The sequence below is a fragment of the Colius striatus genome, chromosome Z, assembly GCF_028858725.1.
Source record: "Colius striatus isolate bColStr4 chromosome Z, bColStr4.1.hap1, whole genome shotgun sequence".
NCBI classification, from domain to species: domain Eukaryota; kingdom Metazoa; phylum Chordata; class Aves; order Coliiformes; family Coliidae; genus Colius; species Colius striatus.
In genome coordinates this window covers 34256754-34273431 of record NC_084790.1, presented here as the reverse complement: position 1 = coordinate 34273431, position 16678 = coordinate 34256754, and the positions used below count along the sequence as shown (strand labels likewise).

Here is a 16678-nt window from a genome sequence, read left to right as displayed (position 1 = left end):
CTTCTAGAGAGAACTGTATAAAATGGTGGAGCAGCTGGCAAGAGGCTGCTGCCCTAGGACTGGTCACTGTTCTTTTAGAAGACAAATGAGCTTCATGTGGAAGCTATATGAAGTGCTGGCATGAATATCTCACACTATCATTTGGAATGGCAATGAAATAGGAAGGTTATCACAAATTGTCACCATTTATTCATGGTTTAACTGTGACTACAGGTCAATCTGTCAGGATATAAGGCCTGTTGTGAATCTAAGTCAGGTAGTGTGGGGAAGGGGGTATGTCTGGGCATTTGTTTCTAGGCACCTAAAGAGGTCTCTGGGAAGCATATGGGAGAGGCACAGCCATTCCACAGACTGATGAAGATTGTCCAGTCCTGGAGCAGCAAGGGCACAGGCTTTTCCCTTGTTTTGCAAGACAATGCACCCGCAGAGCTGCCCAATAGCTGGAGTTAATGTGTTTTCTCTTCTGTCCTTTTATTGCCCTACCAGATGATACTCACACACTCAGAGAGTGCAAAAAATCTTTTACCAGCTTTCCACAGTGCACTGTCAAGCTCAGGCTAAGACCGCACAGATGTTTGTCACTCTCTGCTCAGCTTCAAAGAAGCAACAGTTAGTGCTACTACTTGAAGGGGAGAACTGTGTAAACTCATGACACAAATGTATTGCAAGTCCTGGTCTGCTGAGGAGATGCCTGTGAAGCACAGCTCCTCTTCTAATGCACTACAGCTAAGCTTTTCCAAAACAAAGTAAAACAAATTAATAAATCATCAGGCAAAGTATTTCCAGTGGTATTTCTGAACTTCATTCCTTCAGTTTCTACATATCACTTAGTGGCCTGTTACTCTGCTCTGTTCTGCAGTTCATGACTAAAATAGAAAGGATGCAAAGCTGTGGGGAAGATAATGATGGACAGCTCTGCAAATTGTTCCAACTGAACCATAAAACTGTCAAACAAATGATACATGTTAGTTCTGATGGCTCTATGCCTCCCAGAAATAAAGTAAATCTCTAATGGAAGACTTTGGTAAGGGTTTAAACATTAATTAGGTCTTATACAAAATGGGTATAAAAGGAATTAGAGACAAACCATAGCTTTGCTGGAGTAAAGGTAGAATGAAATCCAGAATATTCAATTCTGAAGTTCAGTTTCTTGACTGGTTATGGGATATACAGCTGAGAAGATGATATGGCAGAGAAAAACATCTTTATTCCTTGTTTTGAAAGGTGTAGTGACTCAATGCCCTTGATTTTCTTCACCTGCTTCAATTATTGACGTGGTTCCTAACTGAAAGAGTTTATAATAAGTTGCCTCATGAGTTCATGTGATAATCACAAGAAGTCTAATTAAGGCTATATTTTTTCTCAAAGTGGCAAATAAATACAGTTTTGAGGACTGTTGACTTCCTTAGACAAAATAAGCCAATGAAAGCTTTTCAATGGACTCAAAGGGTGGCCATTCTCCTTTTTCCAGAGGACTTTGTGATTTATAATAATTTTTGCCTCTGTCTGTCCATAGCCCATACAAAATGTTGGTTACAATCCATATCCTGTGGAACAAACAAGTGTTTGAGAATGTGTAAATCCTCTGCCTTTCCATTTTTTTGTGGCAGGCTTCTAAACTTTTATTAATCGCTATGTTGACTGGCATCTCACCCAAACTTATGAGCCATCATTGACCTTAATGTGACAAGCATCATAGATTTCCAAAACTTGCTGTCAGACCAGATACAATTTTAATTCACACAAAATCTCACTGTGTCTGCTGGACTCTCTTTACCAAGCATTATGACAAATTATTAAGTTAACCAACTAATTTAAAACAGGTCTATAAATAATAAAGATTTCCTCCTGGATCAGCTTCAAAACAGAAGCTGACACAAAGCTTGTTGCAACTTGTAGCACTTGGAAACTGCAGTTGCAGCTCAGGCTTTTGCTTTTCTCTAGTTGAAAGTGACTAGATTCAACCTCTTCTTGTTTAGCACCTTGAAATGCAATTCAATGCCACAAAAGGTCCACTGGCTAACATTCTTTGAACAGTAGCACACAAAACTACCATTACTGGAGCACAGAATTTGCAAGTTTCCTTTCTGATGTCTGCCTATTCCTACTCATGTAGAAGTAAGGTGATACTTTTGAAATCCTCATAATTTTATTTAGCCATGTGATTTAGCAACCATGCTATTAAAAAACCAACTTTTTTTACATTAATAACAAAGTTAAATTTGTTCTAAGTCCTTGAAAGAACACAGACAATGGAATTGAAAGAAGACTATACACTCATCACTGCCTTAAAGTAGAACATTTTGGGTTTGCCATTTATGGTAGATTAAGTTGTACTTAATGCTTGCTTCAGCTATTTTAAGATATCTAAAATACAGACATCGAGGATGCAGTTGTCAACTATCTTAAGATATCTAGGATGTAAATGTAGACTCAGACTAAGACACAAATTAAAATATCAGAACTTTGTGGTTAAGGGTTACTAACTGTGAAAAGAAGAATTGAGTTATACAAATAAACTGATAATGAACAAACTCAGGACTGAAGGAACATCAAGGTGACCACCACCAGAGGGTCCTGAAGACTCTCAAAGACCCTCTTTGTGATTAAGAGCACATGCACAAAAGGAATGGACCCTATGTAGATAAAGTTCTGAGAAAATAATATGTATGACGACTTTGAGAAATATAATATGTATGTAACAATATAAGCAGAAGTTGCTCTGAACTCAGTGTGTATGATAGGAGGACCTACCCTGTGCACTCAGTGCTGCAATAAAGAATGCCTGCTTTCTGAAACTCCAAAACCGAGTCTTAGAGAGGCTTTTGCAGTATCAGCATGACCGCATTTTCAGCTGCTCTGTGTGCAGCAGCTCCTACTGCAGTTTCTGAGAGCCACCTGGAGTGGAGTGTGTGGTACAGACTCCTCTCTCCACAGGAGTTGCTCAGTTTGTACTATTTCCCAAACTGGACAGTTTGGGAAAATGCTGAAGGCATTTTTGGTCACACTCATATCACAAGGTAGAGAACAGATAAGACTATTATAGGTTGGTTTTGAAAAAAAAAAATTCAGAGGCCACATATTTGTTTGTGAGCACCAAGGGTCAGTTCAGAAAAGGTTACTGTGGAGGTAGCACAGATGTCAACTAGGGCTCAGGGATGGATGGGGGTTGAGTTCTTTCAACGGGGAAAAAGAACAGGAGGGTAATCAGGAACCCTCAATCAAACAAAGGTATAAAGACCTTATAATAGAGAAAAACTGGAGGAGTTCAGCTGGAGATCACATACAGTGGAGTCCAGAAACATTGCTGAAGCTGAGACATAAAGCTGTAGTCTCAGAGACAGAAGTCTAACCTCATGCAAAGAGACACAATTAAAAAAACTGCTTCAATTGTGACTGTTTTTCAGACAGATTTTCCAGTAAACATTGAAGAAATTAAGGTCCCAAACCCAGCACTGTGATGAACAGAACCAATGTTACAGAACTTTTAAAATAATGGTGCACATTGAGTGGGATAAAACAGGTCAGGGAAAGCTTGAGGAAGGTTATCGAATTAAAAGCAAGAAGCCAAAGGCCAAAAATGGAGGAGAGGATTGCAAATCAATAACAAGACCATTTGCTCTGGAATGACCTTCTGGAGCTGCCGGAAGGAAGCCTTCATCTGTATAACCCTCAGATAACTCTACTGGACCCACAGCTAAACTGTGTTTAGCTGCCTGCGACCCGCTGTGGGACGAAACAGGGGAGCCAGAGGGCTGGGCAGCAGTGCTGGAGAGGCATGAGCAGTTACTCAAAGAAGCCTCTTGCAACATGTGCTTGAAGATGTCTGCCATGCCCAGAGCAACCTGACAGGGCCTTGGGAAGACATGGCCCAGGGCTCAGTGAGTGGTGTGAAACAGTGATGCAGAGAGCAGGACAAGAAATGTGCATGAAGGGGGACGGGGCTCTGCAGTAGCCCCAGACACGTATGCTGGGGCTCCAGTACTGCTGGGGTGAGCACCATGGATGAGGATGGCCTGCTGGGATGGCCCTGAACACTGGGCTCTGATGTCACTGAGACCCCCAAGCAATGGGTTCTGCTGCTACCAAGGGATGGCTGTGATGTCAGCCAGAAATGGAACCCCTACAGACACCCCTGGGTGCTTAAACCCTGGCACCGAGTCTCACTCAGCCAGCTGGTGCCCAGACTCCAACTGTGTCAGTTGGTGGTGCTGGTGCTGTGCACAGGGAGTTGCTCTGTGCGGATCTCCGTGCCCAAGTCCAGAGCCATTGGAGTATTTTCCTTGGCCCTGCCAAGTCCAGGCAGCCGGGGCACTCAGGAGGCACACTCACAGCAGCAGAGGTGAGCTGGGAGGGGACACCTCAGCCTGGGGAGTTAGGAGAGTTTCCTTCCTGCCAGACCTAGCCTGTTCTGGCTGCCCTCCCTGCACTGGCCAGTGACCGTGGCCTCTCTTCCCTTTCTAGTGCAACACCCGCTGCTGCAGCACCGTGAGAGAGACGGAGCAGCATGACATCCCCAGCTTCGCCCAGCCCACCGCAGGACATGGAGAGCATGGCCATGGGGCTGGACACCTGCTGTCCCATCTGCCTGGACAGCTGGGAGGAGGCCAGCTACACCATGCCCTGCCTCCACCAATTTTGTTACAGGTGCATCCTGCAGTGGTCAGACAGCAGCCCCCAGTGTCCCCTCTGTAGGAGGAGGATCCAGTCCATCCTGCACTTGGTGCAGGTAGATGATGACTTCCAGGAGCATGTCATTCCATTGCCTGCAGAAGAGCCATCAGGCATCACCCATCCTGGACAACCTGCTGACCATGACCTCCATCTCCCAGATGTGCAGAATGAATTTGAGCTTCCAGTGACTGGCATCCATCTCTACCTTTGGGCCTTTCTTTTCCGAGAGGACCCATCTCTGCTCCAGCCTCTGTTGCCCTGGCTGCAACATGAGCTGGAGCTGATCTTCATGAGTGCCCAGGAAGCAGCAATAGAGGCACAGAGAAGCATCCTCTTCAACCTGGAGCTCTTTGGCCCAGATGAGGATATCCTGTGCCAGCTGCTGCAAGCCACCCTGGACAGGCACACAAGGAGCTTTGTGCACCGGCTCATTAATGCCATTGTGGAGTGGTGCAGCGTGGGAGCCCGACGTCAGCTGGAGCTGGATGACATTCAAGCTGCCCAGGAGCGGGAGCGCAGCCCTGCAGCTGTCCCTGGCCCTGTGGCCTCCCGAAGTGGGTCTCTGGCCCCCAGTCCAGCCCCCTCCAGCAGCCTGGACACATCTGAGGCAGAAGAGCTCTCCAGCACCTCCTCAGCTGCCATTGGTGGGGGTCCTGGCAGCCCCAGCCCTGCCTCCACTCTCACTCATGGGCAGCAAGAAAAGCAGCAAGAAGAGGAGCAGGAGGAGGCTGTGACTGGGCCCTCCACTCACAGCTGGGGCAGTCAACACTCCTCTCAGCAGCCCCAGCGAGCCCCGAAGAGGAGAGCAAACAGGCTTGAGGACCCCCCTCACCCCCCCAAGAAGCCACTTCACCATTGGTGACACTGAGGGACTTCCTCAGGGAAGCTGAACCACAGCTGGGATAGCTGCTGGGGCTTGGGCTGAACCCCAAGGGATCCTGGAGCCCCAAATGTAATTACTGTGAAATATAGGTGTGAAAGCTGTAGAAAAAGTCTCAGTATTCCTATCCATTTCAGAGGCGGGGCTGTTCCCACTCATGCTGTTTTCTACACCTTCTCCCATTGCTATGGCTGCCCCACAAATTTGGTGCAGAGCCTGCAACAGTGCCATGCTGCTGGGCCATGGGCTGCAAGAGGCACCTAACCTGCAGCCTCCAACACTGTGTGGCAGAGGAAGGGAGGCAGGAGACTGGACAAGGCTCAGGCCCACAGGGAGCCAAGGTGCCTCTCTTCTTTGGTTCCTGGAGCAACTGAAAGTCTGCTTGCCTATGGTGGACACTCTTGACTCCACTTTTCATTTGGCTGGTCTTTCTTGAGGTCACAAATAGGGAGAAAGACGGTAGCACTCTCACTTCTTGCCCTTCCAGAGCTCTGTCAAACAGAGGCCATCTTGGAGTAGCTTCAGGCTCTGAAACCCTGGAGTCAAGACAAGGAGAGACGGATGGCTTATTTCCCCAGAAAATTCCATCCAGCCCTGAGGCCTCTTCTCCAGCCAAGAGGCCATCCCACTGTCTGTCCTAGAAGAATGTCCTCGGAGCTGCAGAAAGCAAGGCTGGACCAGCAGCTGGGACATGCACTGACCCACAAGTGCCTCTAGCCCTTCAATTATCAGGCAGTGAAAGGAAGCAAAGGCCTGAAAACTGCAGAAAAGGTGTTCCTAACAGCGCAGGTGGTGTTGCTTTTCGCACCTGAGCTGCTTTCTCCCTCTTTTCCTTCAGCTATGCCCACCCTTTCCCGGGTAGTCAAACATGGCAACAGGCTCCTTAGAGAGGTGGTTGATGCCCCATGTCTGTCAGTACACTAAAAAAAGAAGCCTTTGGACAATATCTGTAATTACAGGCTTGAACTTTGAGTCATCCCTGGAGGGGTCAGACTAGATGATCACTGTAGATTTCTTTCAACTTGAACTATTCCATTTCATTATTACAAAAAATATCCAGATATTTGTCCATTCTTTCCTCTCAGTTCCAAGAGCAGAACTCATGCTCTGGATGATTTCCTAGGCTTTAGATTCCCTTTGTCATAGTAAAATTCTTGCTCCTGCCACATGGCACGAACAAAGTAATCTTGGCATTTCCAGGCATGCTCTTTGAGGCCAAGTTTATAATTCAAGTGAGTGCTGAAAGAGCTGGAGGCATCTGAATGTAAAAAAAGCATCCCTGTGCTGTGCACTGGTTTCCTCTGTATTGTGCAAGTGCTTCCTGGCAGGAAGAGCTACCTGCTCCCTGGTATGCCTGAAAGACTAGTGTGTCTTTGTCCCCAACACAGCTGCAAGGACACTGCAGGGAGAGCAGCTAGGGCCAAACGGTTTACACAGCTTTTCTGTGAGGAGTGCCTCAGCTGAGGAGTAACAGGTTTGACATCTCTGATCTGTCCAGCTTGAGACACTGGAACATTTGATACTGTCCAGGTAAGTTGGGAAGGGTAAGCCTCAGTTTGTTGGAAATGGCCAGTGCACAGTGTGTCTTTCCTGCTACTTTCTTTCTACTCCGCCACCATTTTCTGTGCCTGTTTGTCTCCTCAGGAATGCCTCAGAACCGGAAGAGCTCCCACTCTGTGCAGGGACACAAGAGGGGGCTGCTATAAAACCCTCACTGTTCTTTAACAAGGAGTATCAGCTGTAGGAAAGCTCCCCGGTAAAATGGCCCACAGGGAACCTCCTGCTGGGCACTTACTTCCCTGGCCTTGGATGAGCTGAAAGTCAAAGGCAAAGGGGAGCTTCCCTTTGGCTAGAATCCTTATCAGGGCTCTGCCTGACAGTCTCTAGAACTATGCTCATAGCAAGCTGGACATAGGTGTTTAGCTCTGAAGCAAACTTTTACATATGAAAAACTGCTTGCTGCAGGTCATTTGTGGTGACCTTGGCATTCACTCTGCACCTGGAAAAAGCAGCTTTGGGAGAACTGCAGAGTAGGCAACTGGGTTTCACTGCTGTAACCTGGCATTTGGCCTGCAAATCTAGGTACATGTTGGCTACCTTGGTTGGGAAAAAGCTAACCATTTGGTCCCAGTATTTTGGGAACAGAAATCTTTCTGCTGCATTTTTTTTGCTCTGGCAAGGGGTGCCAGGGCAGATGTGGCCAGCAGAAACTATTTTTCTGTTGGAAATTGCAGTTATTCAGAAGTACCTTGAAAAACCTTCCTGGGAGCTTTCTCTGACACACAAAGAGAAACTCATGCAGAGATGCCTCCAGTTCTCTTGCCTCTCCTTCTTCCAGGGTTTTGTCTTGTTTTCTGTCTCCCAACTTCTGGTGTGATGTGGTAATATGCTAGATGTAGCAATTCCCCATGCCTCATGGGGAGCTATTGAAAACAAGGGAGGCTCTCCCTCAGCTACTACCCTAATCTCTGAGAAGGACCTTCTTAGAAACTCTCTGGAGAGCTCGGTCTTTTTAGACTCCTGGGGAAAAGTCTTTCCCTGAGCTCTCACAGACTCTTCCTCACAACGCCAACGGTGCTTCGTCTGCATACCTGGCTCTATTGGGTTTCAAGACTTTTCTACAATATGCCTGATACCATATCTGAGAAGGGTCAAGGTTTCCTAAACCTTGAATGCAGTTTTGCTTTGACACCTTGTCTTCTGGGTATGACTTTCAAATATGCCAAGCTGAAAAACAAGAGCTGTTTTTGCAGCCTCTGAAGGCAAGCCAGAGGGATCTCCAGAACTCACGCCTTTTTGATGCCAAGGACAGTCTGCAGTAGGAAATCATGGGATTCATGGCGTTTCTCCCTTGTAAATACCCTTTTGATGAAATTTGCTGGTAGGTCTTTGTTGGGGGCTGAACTTTTGAGTCCTCTGGAAGGGACAGTTTCCACACCTATTGCAGCTAAGTGCTCGAGGTGCTGGTCTCCACATCCACCCAGTTAATTGGAACACAAAACTAGATGCTACTGTGAGATGTATTTGGGTGCACAGGAGGCTCAGTTCCCCACATTTTTATTCTAGTTGAGATCTTGATGAGATGCTTGAATGCAGTCCCTCATAAAAGAGAGGGATTCAAAGGAAGAAGGTCTCACCTACATGAGAAAGTCCTCAGATCCATATCATAAGAAATAGGCATCTGGAAAGTCAGTTTGCAGCCTCCTCTATTATTGTGCGTTTAAAGCTTTTTGCCATATGGAGATCAATCCATACGTTTAGGCTGAAAAAAAAAAAGGATAGAATTTTAATTCTGCTGACTAGTTTGGGGTTTTTTCGGGTGTGCTATGTTGAACACTTGCACTACAACCTAACCGTGCTCTTCCTTACAGCCTTGTCAATCCACGGCCGTATGAACACCGCGGGAGTACACTTTCCCTCCCGTGGCATGCCGGCGAAAAGTCAGCGGCGGTGCCTGCCCGCCGCGCAGCAGCTTCACGGAAACAACCGCGCGCTGCCCACGGCATAACAACAAACTACGAGGTTCCGGCGCTTCACAGGGACACCTTAAGACTCCAACTGCCTGAACCGCCCTACAGAAGCGGATTAAACACGCTCCCCACAGAACCGCCGGCAGCCCTGGGAGGCGAGAGCCGCCTCCCCCTCCGCCCCGGGGGCGGGCACCTGCCGTCACGTCCGTCGTGCGTCGGTAGCGGGTGCCGATGGGGCTCGGACTCGGCTGGGGCTTGGCTGGGACTCGGCTCGGGCCCGTCAAAACGCCATGTGGCTGTTGCTGTGGCTGGCTGTGCAGCTGGGCGCAGGCTCGGCGGCGTACGTGGTGTTCGTGGACGTCCAGCGGGCCGAGCGGCCTTTGCAGCACTTCTGGAGGAGCACTGGCTTCTGGTAAGCGCTCAGAGCCCCCCGGCCGCCATGAGGTCACGCACCGCTGGCGAGAAGCAGGCGGGGTGCGAGCCGGCTTGCTTCCAGCTCGTCTCAAGCAGAGCATCCCCAGGGTGTGAGGACGCGACCGTTCTGGAGGCACTTCGGCCTTTCCGGCCAGCAGCGGCGGGATCAGAGGGTCGGGCACCTTGCTATTGCTCCCGTTGCGTGTTAACCTGCGCGGAGTGAGTCGTGGGACGTATCTAGATAGTATAAACGGTGTATCCCAAGTTGGAGACAGGCGGCATCCCCTCTAGCTTGCTCCCTTGCCTACAGGGCCCTCAAACATGTGAACTGAAAGTATGTTGATACACGGAACTTAATCCTGTTCCCTTTCAGCCTTTCTGTTGACACGGTCCCTAAATGGGCCCAGGCAAAGCTTCCCTGTCTGTTAGTTGTTATTGAAGTTCGGGGAGAGGGTGGGAGGATGCCCAAGTCCCAGCTTCCCTACTTTCATATCCTGGTAGTGCTGTGTGTTCTTGGAGAAAGCCTGGTCTCATTGAGCTAAGGGGTTGAACAGCCTTCAAGTTTTGTGGGGTACGTGAAGGTTTCTAGCAGGCTCAAAAGCAAGACATGATGTAGTTCTTGGCTATATTCATATCTTACGCTAAACTTACTATGACCTCCTTTGTTTGGACATATAGTGGATTAGATAACAGTTGTAGGCAAAAGTTGCAACAGGAGTAAAATCAGCAGCACGTGATTAGTTTTCCATTTGGTGGGATCTAAGATACCTTCTGATGAAGAGAAATGTTTGGGCTTTTCTGGATTTTTTTTTTTTGCTTTTGCTTTTTTTTTAATTTTTGCTTGCAATGTTAGGAAACATTAATGAAAAACTGCCTTAAAAACAGTATGTTTTGTCCGTTTGAACTGCAGCCTGAGAAACATCCATTAATTCTGCAGAAGAAACTTTGGAGAGCTGCAAATGTAAAGAAACACACGAGGAGAGGGAAGAAAAGCAGCAGCAGAGGCTCTCTATGGGTCAGCACCTGTTAAATTGTAACATCTGGCCAACAATGATATTTCCCAAGCTGTAGGATCTCAACTTCCCTGAAAGCTCTTACTGTGACACAACTGGGTTCCCATTGCTGAAATTTTTCTTCTACATCAGTTTCAGGTAGTTGGGCAAATGCACAACTGTGAATCAAAAGTTGATAAAGCCTGGGAGATTGCAGGGCTTAATGTTCTTACGGATGGGTACTTTCCACGCAGAATGGGAAAGGAAAGGCACAAATGCTACAACTAACAAAACCCACTATTCAGCCAGTTTGCTTTTGTATCTCATCATGGTTTCAGCTATATTTCTCTCTAGCAGAATGTGAATTTCAGGGAGGTTATTCAGCATGGACTAAGCAAAAACATGTGAAAGCTTTTTTATGCTTTCAATCTTTGCCACTGAACAAAGGCAGATTTGAATTTCAGAGTGGTAGTAAAGCACTTCTTCAAAAGCTGACACCTAATATTGTTGCTATCCACTGGAAAAATTTGAAAGACCCAGGTGGCCATTGCATTTTTAGTAAAAGTGGAATTGGTTACTTCTTCGTCTCACTTATGTGACTTGAAGTCATCTAGAGGAGACTATTTTTAAGTGCTTTGTGAAGTTGCACAGAAGGGCTCACATGCTGGTTGATTTGTGTGAAGCACTACAGGATGTAACCTGTGTCAAATTTGCACTTTCCAATAAGGATGCAGGAGATGGAAGTTATACATAGGCAGTCTTAGCTGGTGTAAAAGTTGTGTTAAGTTCTTATCCAAGTGGGATCAAGCTTTTCTGCCTTTGTGTACCAGTGGTTATATAGTAGCAGGCCTAGTGAGGTGCTTGGAGGTGGAATGAATACATGGAGAAGGATAGAGCAGGAGAGAATGACAGTATGGCTCTTCCCAGCGTGGTTACAGTCAGCACAGAGCAGATCCACCCATCAGAGGAGACAGATAACAGTAGGCAAAGGATAACCTATATTTTTCACTTTCACAGTTAAGAAACAGTATGTAGTTAGAGCACAAGTTATATCTCTTTGCAGTATGATGACACATGGAAGTGTTCTTTCCAAACCTTGGGGACAATGTTGCTTTATCTTTCTTAAAATAGAAATTCATTAACACTCAGAATTAGCACATTACCAGGAGGCTTCCCAGGAATCTCTCAGGATGCCCAAACCAGCGAACTGGGCAGAGTTATAAGTTTCTGACCTTGGGAGGACCGGGGTGAGATTTCACTACATCTTGCAGCTGTTTGTCTGTGGAGATAGAGGCATCAGAAGTTTGCCCCAGTGTTATATTAATTTTGGTGGAATAAATAGACACCAAAGTCATGTTAACGTAATCATTGCAGTAAAGCTCTGCACAGGTTAAATGGCTTGCAACATCAGATATAGAAACCTTCAGCCACATACTCCAGTGCTTCCTTATGCTTAGGGGTGGATTGAATGTGGCCAAAGAATGTAGAGACAGTAAGGGTATAATTCTAACAGATGTAGCTTCCACAGCAGAGCAAGAGTTGATGTCATTGTGTGGACTTAAGCAAGAAGATAAAGCCTATGTTTGTCTTACTGCAGACCCTAGCAAGTCTGACCTTCACTACAAAGCCAAAAAGATTTTGAGCTCCTTTATCGTTAGTTATTCAGAGACAAGATGTCTGCCATTGTATGGCTTCTTCAGGCTACTGCTGCCTGTGGCTGCTATCTGTGCAGCAATGACAGCTTTTAATACTTTCCTCTGAGCATGGCAATGAGATGCACCTGAGTTATTTTCTGCTTTACCAGACTACATTGTGTAGCCAGTTAGCCCCAAATAGCCTCCATTTTGCTTTCATCTCGTGTTAGACAGTGCTTCTCATGCCAGGGAAGGTCTTGCGTGTGGTGTAGGATCTTTGAATATATGATGGAGCTCCTAGTTAATGTTGTGATGTGTTACTTCTTTTCTGTCCCTCCTTTCCTGAAGCCCTCCTTTACCTCACAGCCATGCTGACCTGTTTGACCTGAGCAAAGACCAAGAGATGAACCTTGCCTACATTTCTTCTGTTCCGCATGGTGGCATTGAACAAGTTAGAATTCACTGGTTACTGGAATTAGTTGCTCTCAGGTAAGCAAACATCTCAAGTCAATGTCTGGGAAAATGTGACACATTAAAATGTCTAAAAGATACTCACTTTGACATTAATTGTAGTGTAGTTGCAAGCTGGGCATATCTCTCCTTCCTTTGAAATCAAGTGAATGTCAATGTAGTGGAATCATTTTGAGGGTATATGAGATTAAGAAAGAGAGAGACTGCATTGAGTGAAATGGGGCTAACCTGCATACATTATATCCTAACAACAGGATGCACTGTTGTTATAGAAGGAGTACTTCTTCATCTGAAGAGTCTTGTAGGTGTGTTGGTCAAGTTTTACCAAGACCATCTCTGGTCATATGTTACAGTCATTCCATACCCCCCCTGCTGCCGTGTCCAGGCCTCAGCATCTTGATTCCCAGTTCTGCTGTGACCTCCAGAGAGACTTCAGGCTAGCAAAACCAGGTTTCACGAAGCATTCCATGTACAAAGTTCTAGTGCAGCTCTTTTTAGTTGAGTACATCCTTTCTAAAATACCACTTAGCACAACCTGGAGGAGGGAGCTCTAGGAAAGTCTCCAACGGTTTCTTAAGTAAGGGAGAGTTCTTCTTTGCAGTCAGGGCATCTCTATGGTGAGTGTTATGAAGTGAGCTTTTAGCTGAATCCAGGCAGTGGTCATTCTGACCATTTTCAAGACTAATACTGTTATCACTGCCATTCATTCAAGTCTAGAAGAATTTGATCTTAGTACAGTAATGCCAGCAACTGTTCAGTGTTGAGGAAAACTGCTGGGATAATCCAGACCGAAGAGTTCAATTCCTGTCCACCTCCTGCCTGTCTATAGGTGTATCTAGAGCTTACACTGGCTGTAGGTCTGCTTTTAATATTGAGGTCACAGTTAGACTCCCTTTCCAGGTTAGATGAATCTTTCACAAAAGCTAGGAATGAGATGAAATATGGTAATAGATGTAAATTCAGTCTATTCCTTACCAAAGCATTTCACATGGCAATGCTGTCCCAAAGAAGACTTGTCACCCATCCTGTTACATGCTTTGCTAACCATTAGCCGTTCTAAGAGCAGCACTGAGAGACTAGAAAGATGGCTTATTTTTCTGTACTTTAATTTAGGAGAAATGGTAAAGCAACAATCCTGACTTACCAAGAGGTCTAAACAAAAGCTGCCTCTATCTTATTACTACTTCTGTCATCTTTCCATTTAACATGGGAGTTTCTTTTTGTATCCCGAACCCACCTGTGTGTTGCATCAAGTGACGGGTAGTGACAAATCAAAGAAGGTTACGTGAGTTAATACCAGTTAAAACTCTCTTCAAAAAGAATTCATATCCATAATGGTATTTCTAGTTCCAGGGAGATACATGTTAGACTTTAGGAGGACAACGCTGGAATTCCTTACCTTTAGATTTCCATTTAAATCAGCTTAAATGCACTCATACCAATATACCTGGGAGAAAAAACTAAGTACATCTGCCTAAAACAGTAGTGATTGGTCTGTGAGGAAAGACAAACTGTAGGAGTCCCACTGAAAGTTTTAGTACCTCTTAAAGTTCTGCCTGGCTCAGACTGTTGCTGAGCTGAGCATATTTATAATATGCATCGTTTCTGCGTGTTCTGTCCCAGACACAGAAGGGTGGGAATTTACCAGTTCTAGGTTTGAGAAAGCAACAAGGGGAAGGAGAGCTGAGACTCTGGAAATGTGATGTGAGCAGAGGAGTAGTAGATTCCAGAGTGTGCCTTAGGAAGGGGAGAAGTTTTCTGTCTAGGGTTTAGGATGTGCTTGTATATGTAAGTTTGCTTAGGAAGATGTTCCAGAGTCCTGCACACATACGATTATTGCATCTGTACCACAGAAATGTCTCCATGTGTTAGTTCATCCGTGAATATAGCAGGTAGCCCAGCTTTTTGCTCCCATCTTTCCTTGTGAAAGTTTCCAGTAAAAGCCCTTTTCTGTGCTGTGACTCCCTCTCTTACTGGGCTGTAGGTTTTGTACCAGCTCTTGTAGTGACTGAGCTTCAGCAGGAGTAGGGACAACTGTCACTGTTCACCACTGCCAGAGTCCCTGTCTTAAATCTCTTGAGATGTCACTTGGGTCTTTCAGGTTTCTGTAACCAGCTATCTCAGCTGTGTTGTGTGTTGAATTGGGCATTCCAAATCTCTGAGGGAAAGGAATGCATCATCGCAGATTCTGCTCAGCCTTTGTGGGAAGTGAGACACTGAATCCTTCAAAATGGAACACAGTCTTTGACAGAATCCAAGTTCTATGAGCGTGAAAACTTTGTGATCAAGCAAGAAGCCCTAGAAAAGCTGTAGTTGCCTTGAGGGTAGGATTCTAACCCACTCACCTCAATATTTAGCTGAGCTTTGACATGTAAAAATTATAAACATCGCTACTGTTTAGAACCAAGTTAAAGCTGCGATTTTAGAAACAACGTGCATTTGTGAAAGACAAAAAAAAATTATGTTGTGGAAAGACAACCACTGGATTGAGTGGCAGCAGTAGTTTGGAAAGGGAGAGGGTGTGGAGACTTCAAACAAACATTGGGATTGAAAGAAGCAGTAGGGGCAGGAATGCAATGCCAAGCTGTTCAGTGAAGATGCGGGATTCTGTGCAATTCTCTTCCCAAACCAGTGGTTTCCAGAAGGACATAAAGAGATTTTTGTGTGAGAACCCTGTAACCATGAAACTGTGTTACATCATAGGGTAGATAAGTAGGGAAGACTTCTTGGAAAGTGATGGTAGATACTTGATTAAGATAAGCACTTAAAATAAACAGAGAACTAGGAGATACCACCACTGTGGAAGGCTAACAGATACAGGCATTGCTTTTCCGCACAGTTGTACAAAAAGATAAAGGATTATGGTTAAAAGATACCATAAGTTTCCCTCCCAAGGAGCAGATGTGCTCACATAAAGGGGCTGTTACCTTCCCCTTCTCACTTCTATAAGTGTCTTTCTCATTATGCCTTCTAATCCCCCAAGGCCAAGTATGTCCCTATATTTTAACCCTTTTCTACAACAGCAAACCCATCTCATTTTTTCTTTATTCCAAGTTATCCTGGAAAGTATTCCATGAGGCAAACTGTTTTCGAAGAATGGCTAGATTTTATTTTTCCATCTAAAAGTACATATTTGTCTCTAGTTCATGTCACATAGGAATATTCGTGGTGACAGGGGAATCCAAGGTATCTCTCATGGTCTGGATAGTTCCCTGGTTGTTAGTTGCCAGTGCTAATAAATAACAGCCATTTTGACACCTAGACCACACATTCTGGCCATGCTGCACTAGTCAGCAAGACAGCTTGAGGTGAAGATTCCCAGCTCTTTGCCCATCTCCATGGGACTCATGCAGTCCATGGGTTAAGAAACCATTCCTATTATGTAGCAGTACTAAAGTATGGTTGAATACATGATTATAGAAAGCACCACAGTGAACAAAAATATAGTCAATATACATGATGGATTTAATTTCATAAAAGGCATGTAATGATTTTATTTCAACATTAGTATTAACCTAGTTGAAATCACAAACCTATCCCCACTCCTCTCCAAGTCATAGTACCTAATTCCTGATAGAACAGGAGAAAAGAGAATCAGCAGTTTTTAACATATGGAGTCTTAGTCTTGGTATGATGCAGTGTAGCAGACATAAATGTACCAGAAAAAAAGTCTTGTTTTTTCAGTTACCTTTTACATACGCCTTAATTTACAGTCTCCCTGCATCCCAGTATCATAGCACTGGAAGTTCTTTCCCTGGTGTGTTTGACATTGTCCAAGAGAACAACTTAATTTTGAGCCAGCTTTGCCAATGAAACTGATAGAAGAAATTTGATTTAGGATTTGTTCTGGTCAATAGCTTCTTTCTTGTAAAAGTCTTAACAGTCTTATGCATAGGCAGGTTCTTGGAATAAATACAATGAAGAAGAGACTTCGGACTCTTAATTTCTCAGCCTGCTGGATAAGAGAATGGCAGCCTGTCTTCATTTTTCTCCAGAGACTGTTGTAAGGTTACAACTTCCACTGGAATCCCCCTTTCTTTTTTTTCCTTTTAAAAATGAGATTTATTTTAAGAAGCTAGTCATACCAAATCAGCAGTTTAAAGAATCATGTAGCGAGGCAGAGCAGTGTTGTCAATGGTCAGT

At 45.2% G+C, this 16678-nt stretch overlaps 1 protein-coding gene across 7 annotated transcripts in view; it reads left to right on the top strand.

Moving 5' to 3' along the window:
- Positions 1–9247: 9247 nt before the first annotated feature.
- IDUA (alpha-L-iduronidase) overlaps positions 9248–16678 on the top strand; it is a 46899-nt gene continuing 39468 nt past the window's right edge. For 3 of the 7 annotated variants that reach the window (XM_062019118.1, XM_062019123.1, XM_010208631.2), the window contains exons 1-2: positions 9248–9436; positions 12413–12553. In XM_062019118.1, the coding sequence (XP_061875102.1) occupies positions 9315–9436; positions 12413–12553 (263 nt within the window). In that variant the 5' untranslated portion in view covers positions 9248–9314. The other 4 variants (XM_062019119.1, XM_062019117.1, XM_062019121.1 and 1 more) reach the window with 4 other exon arrangements.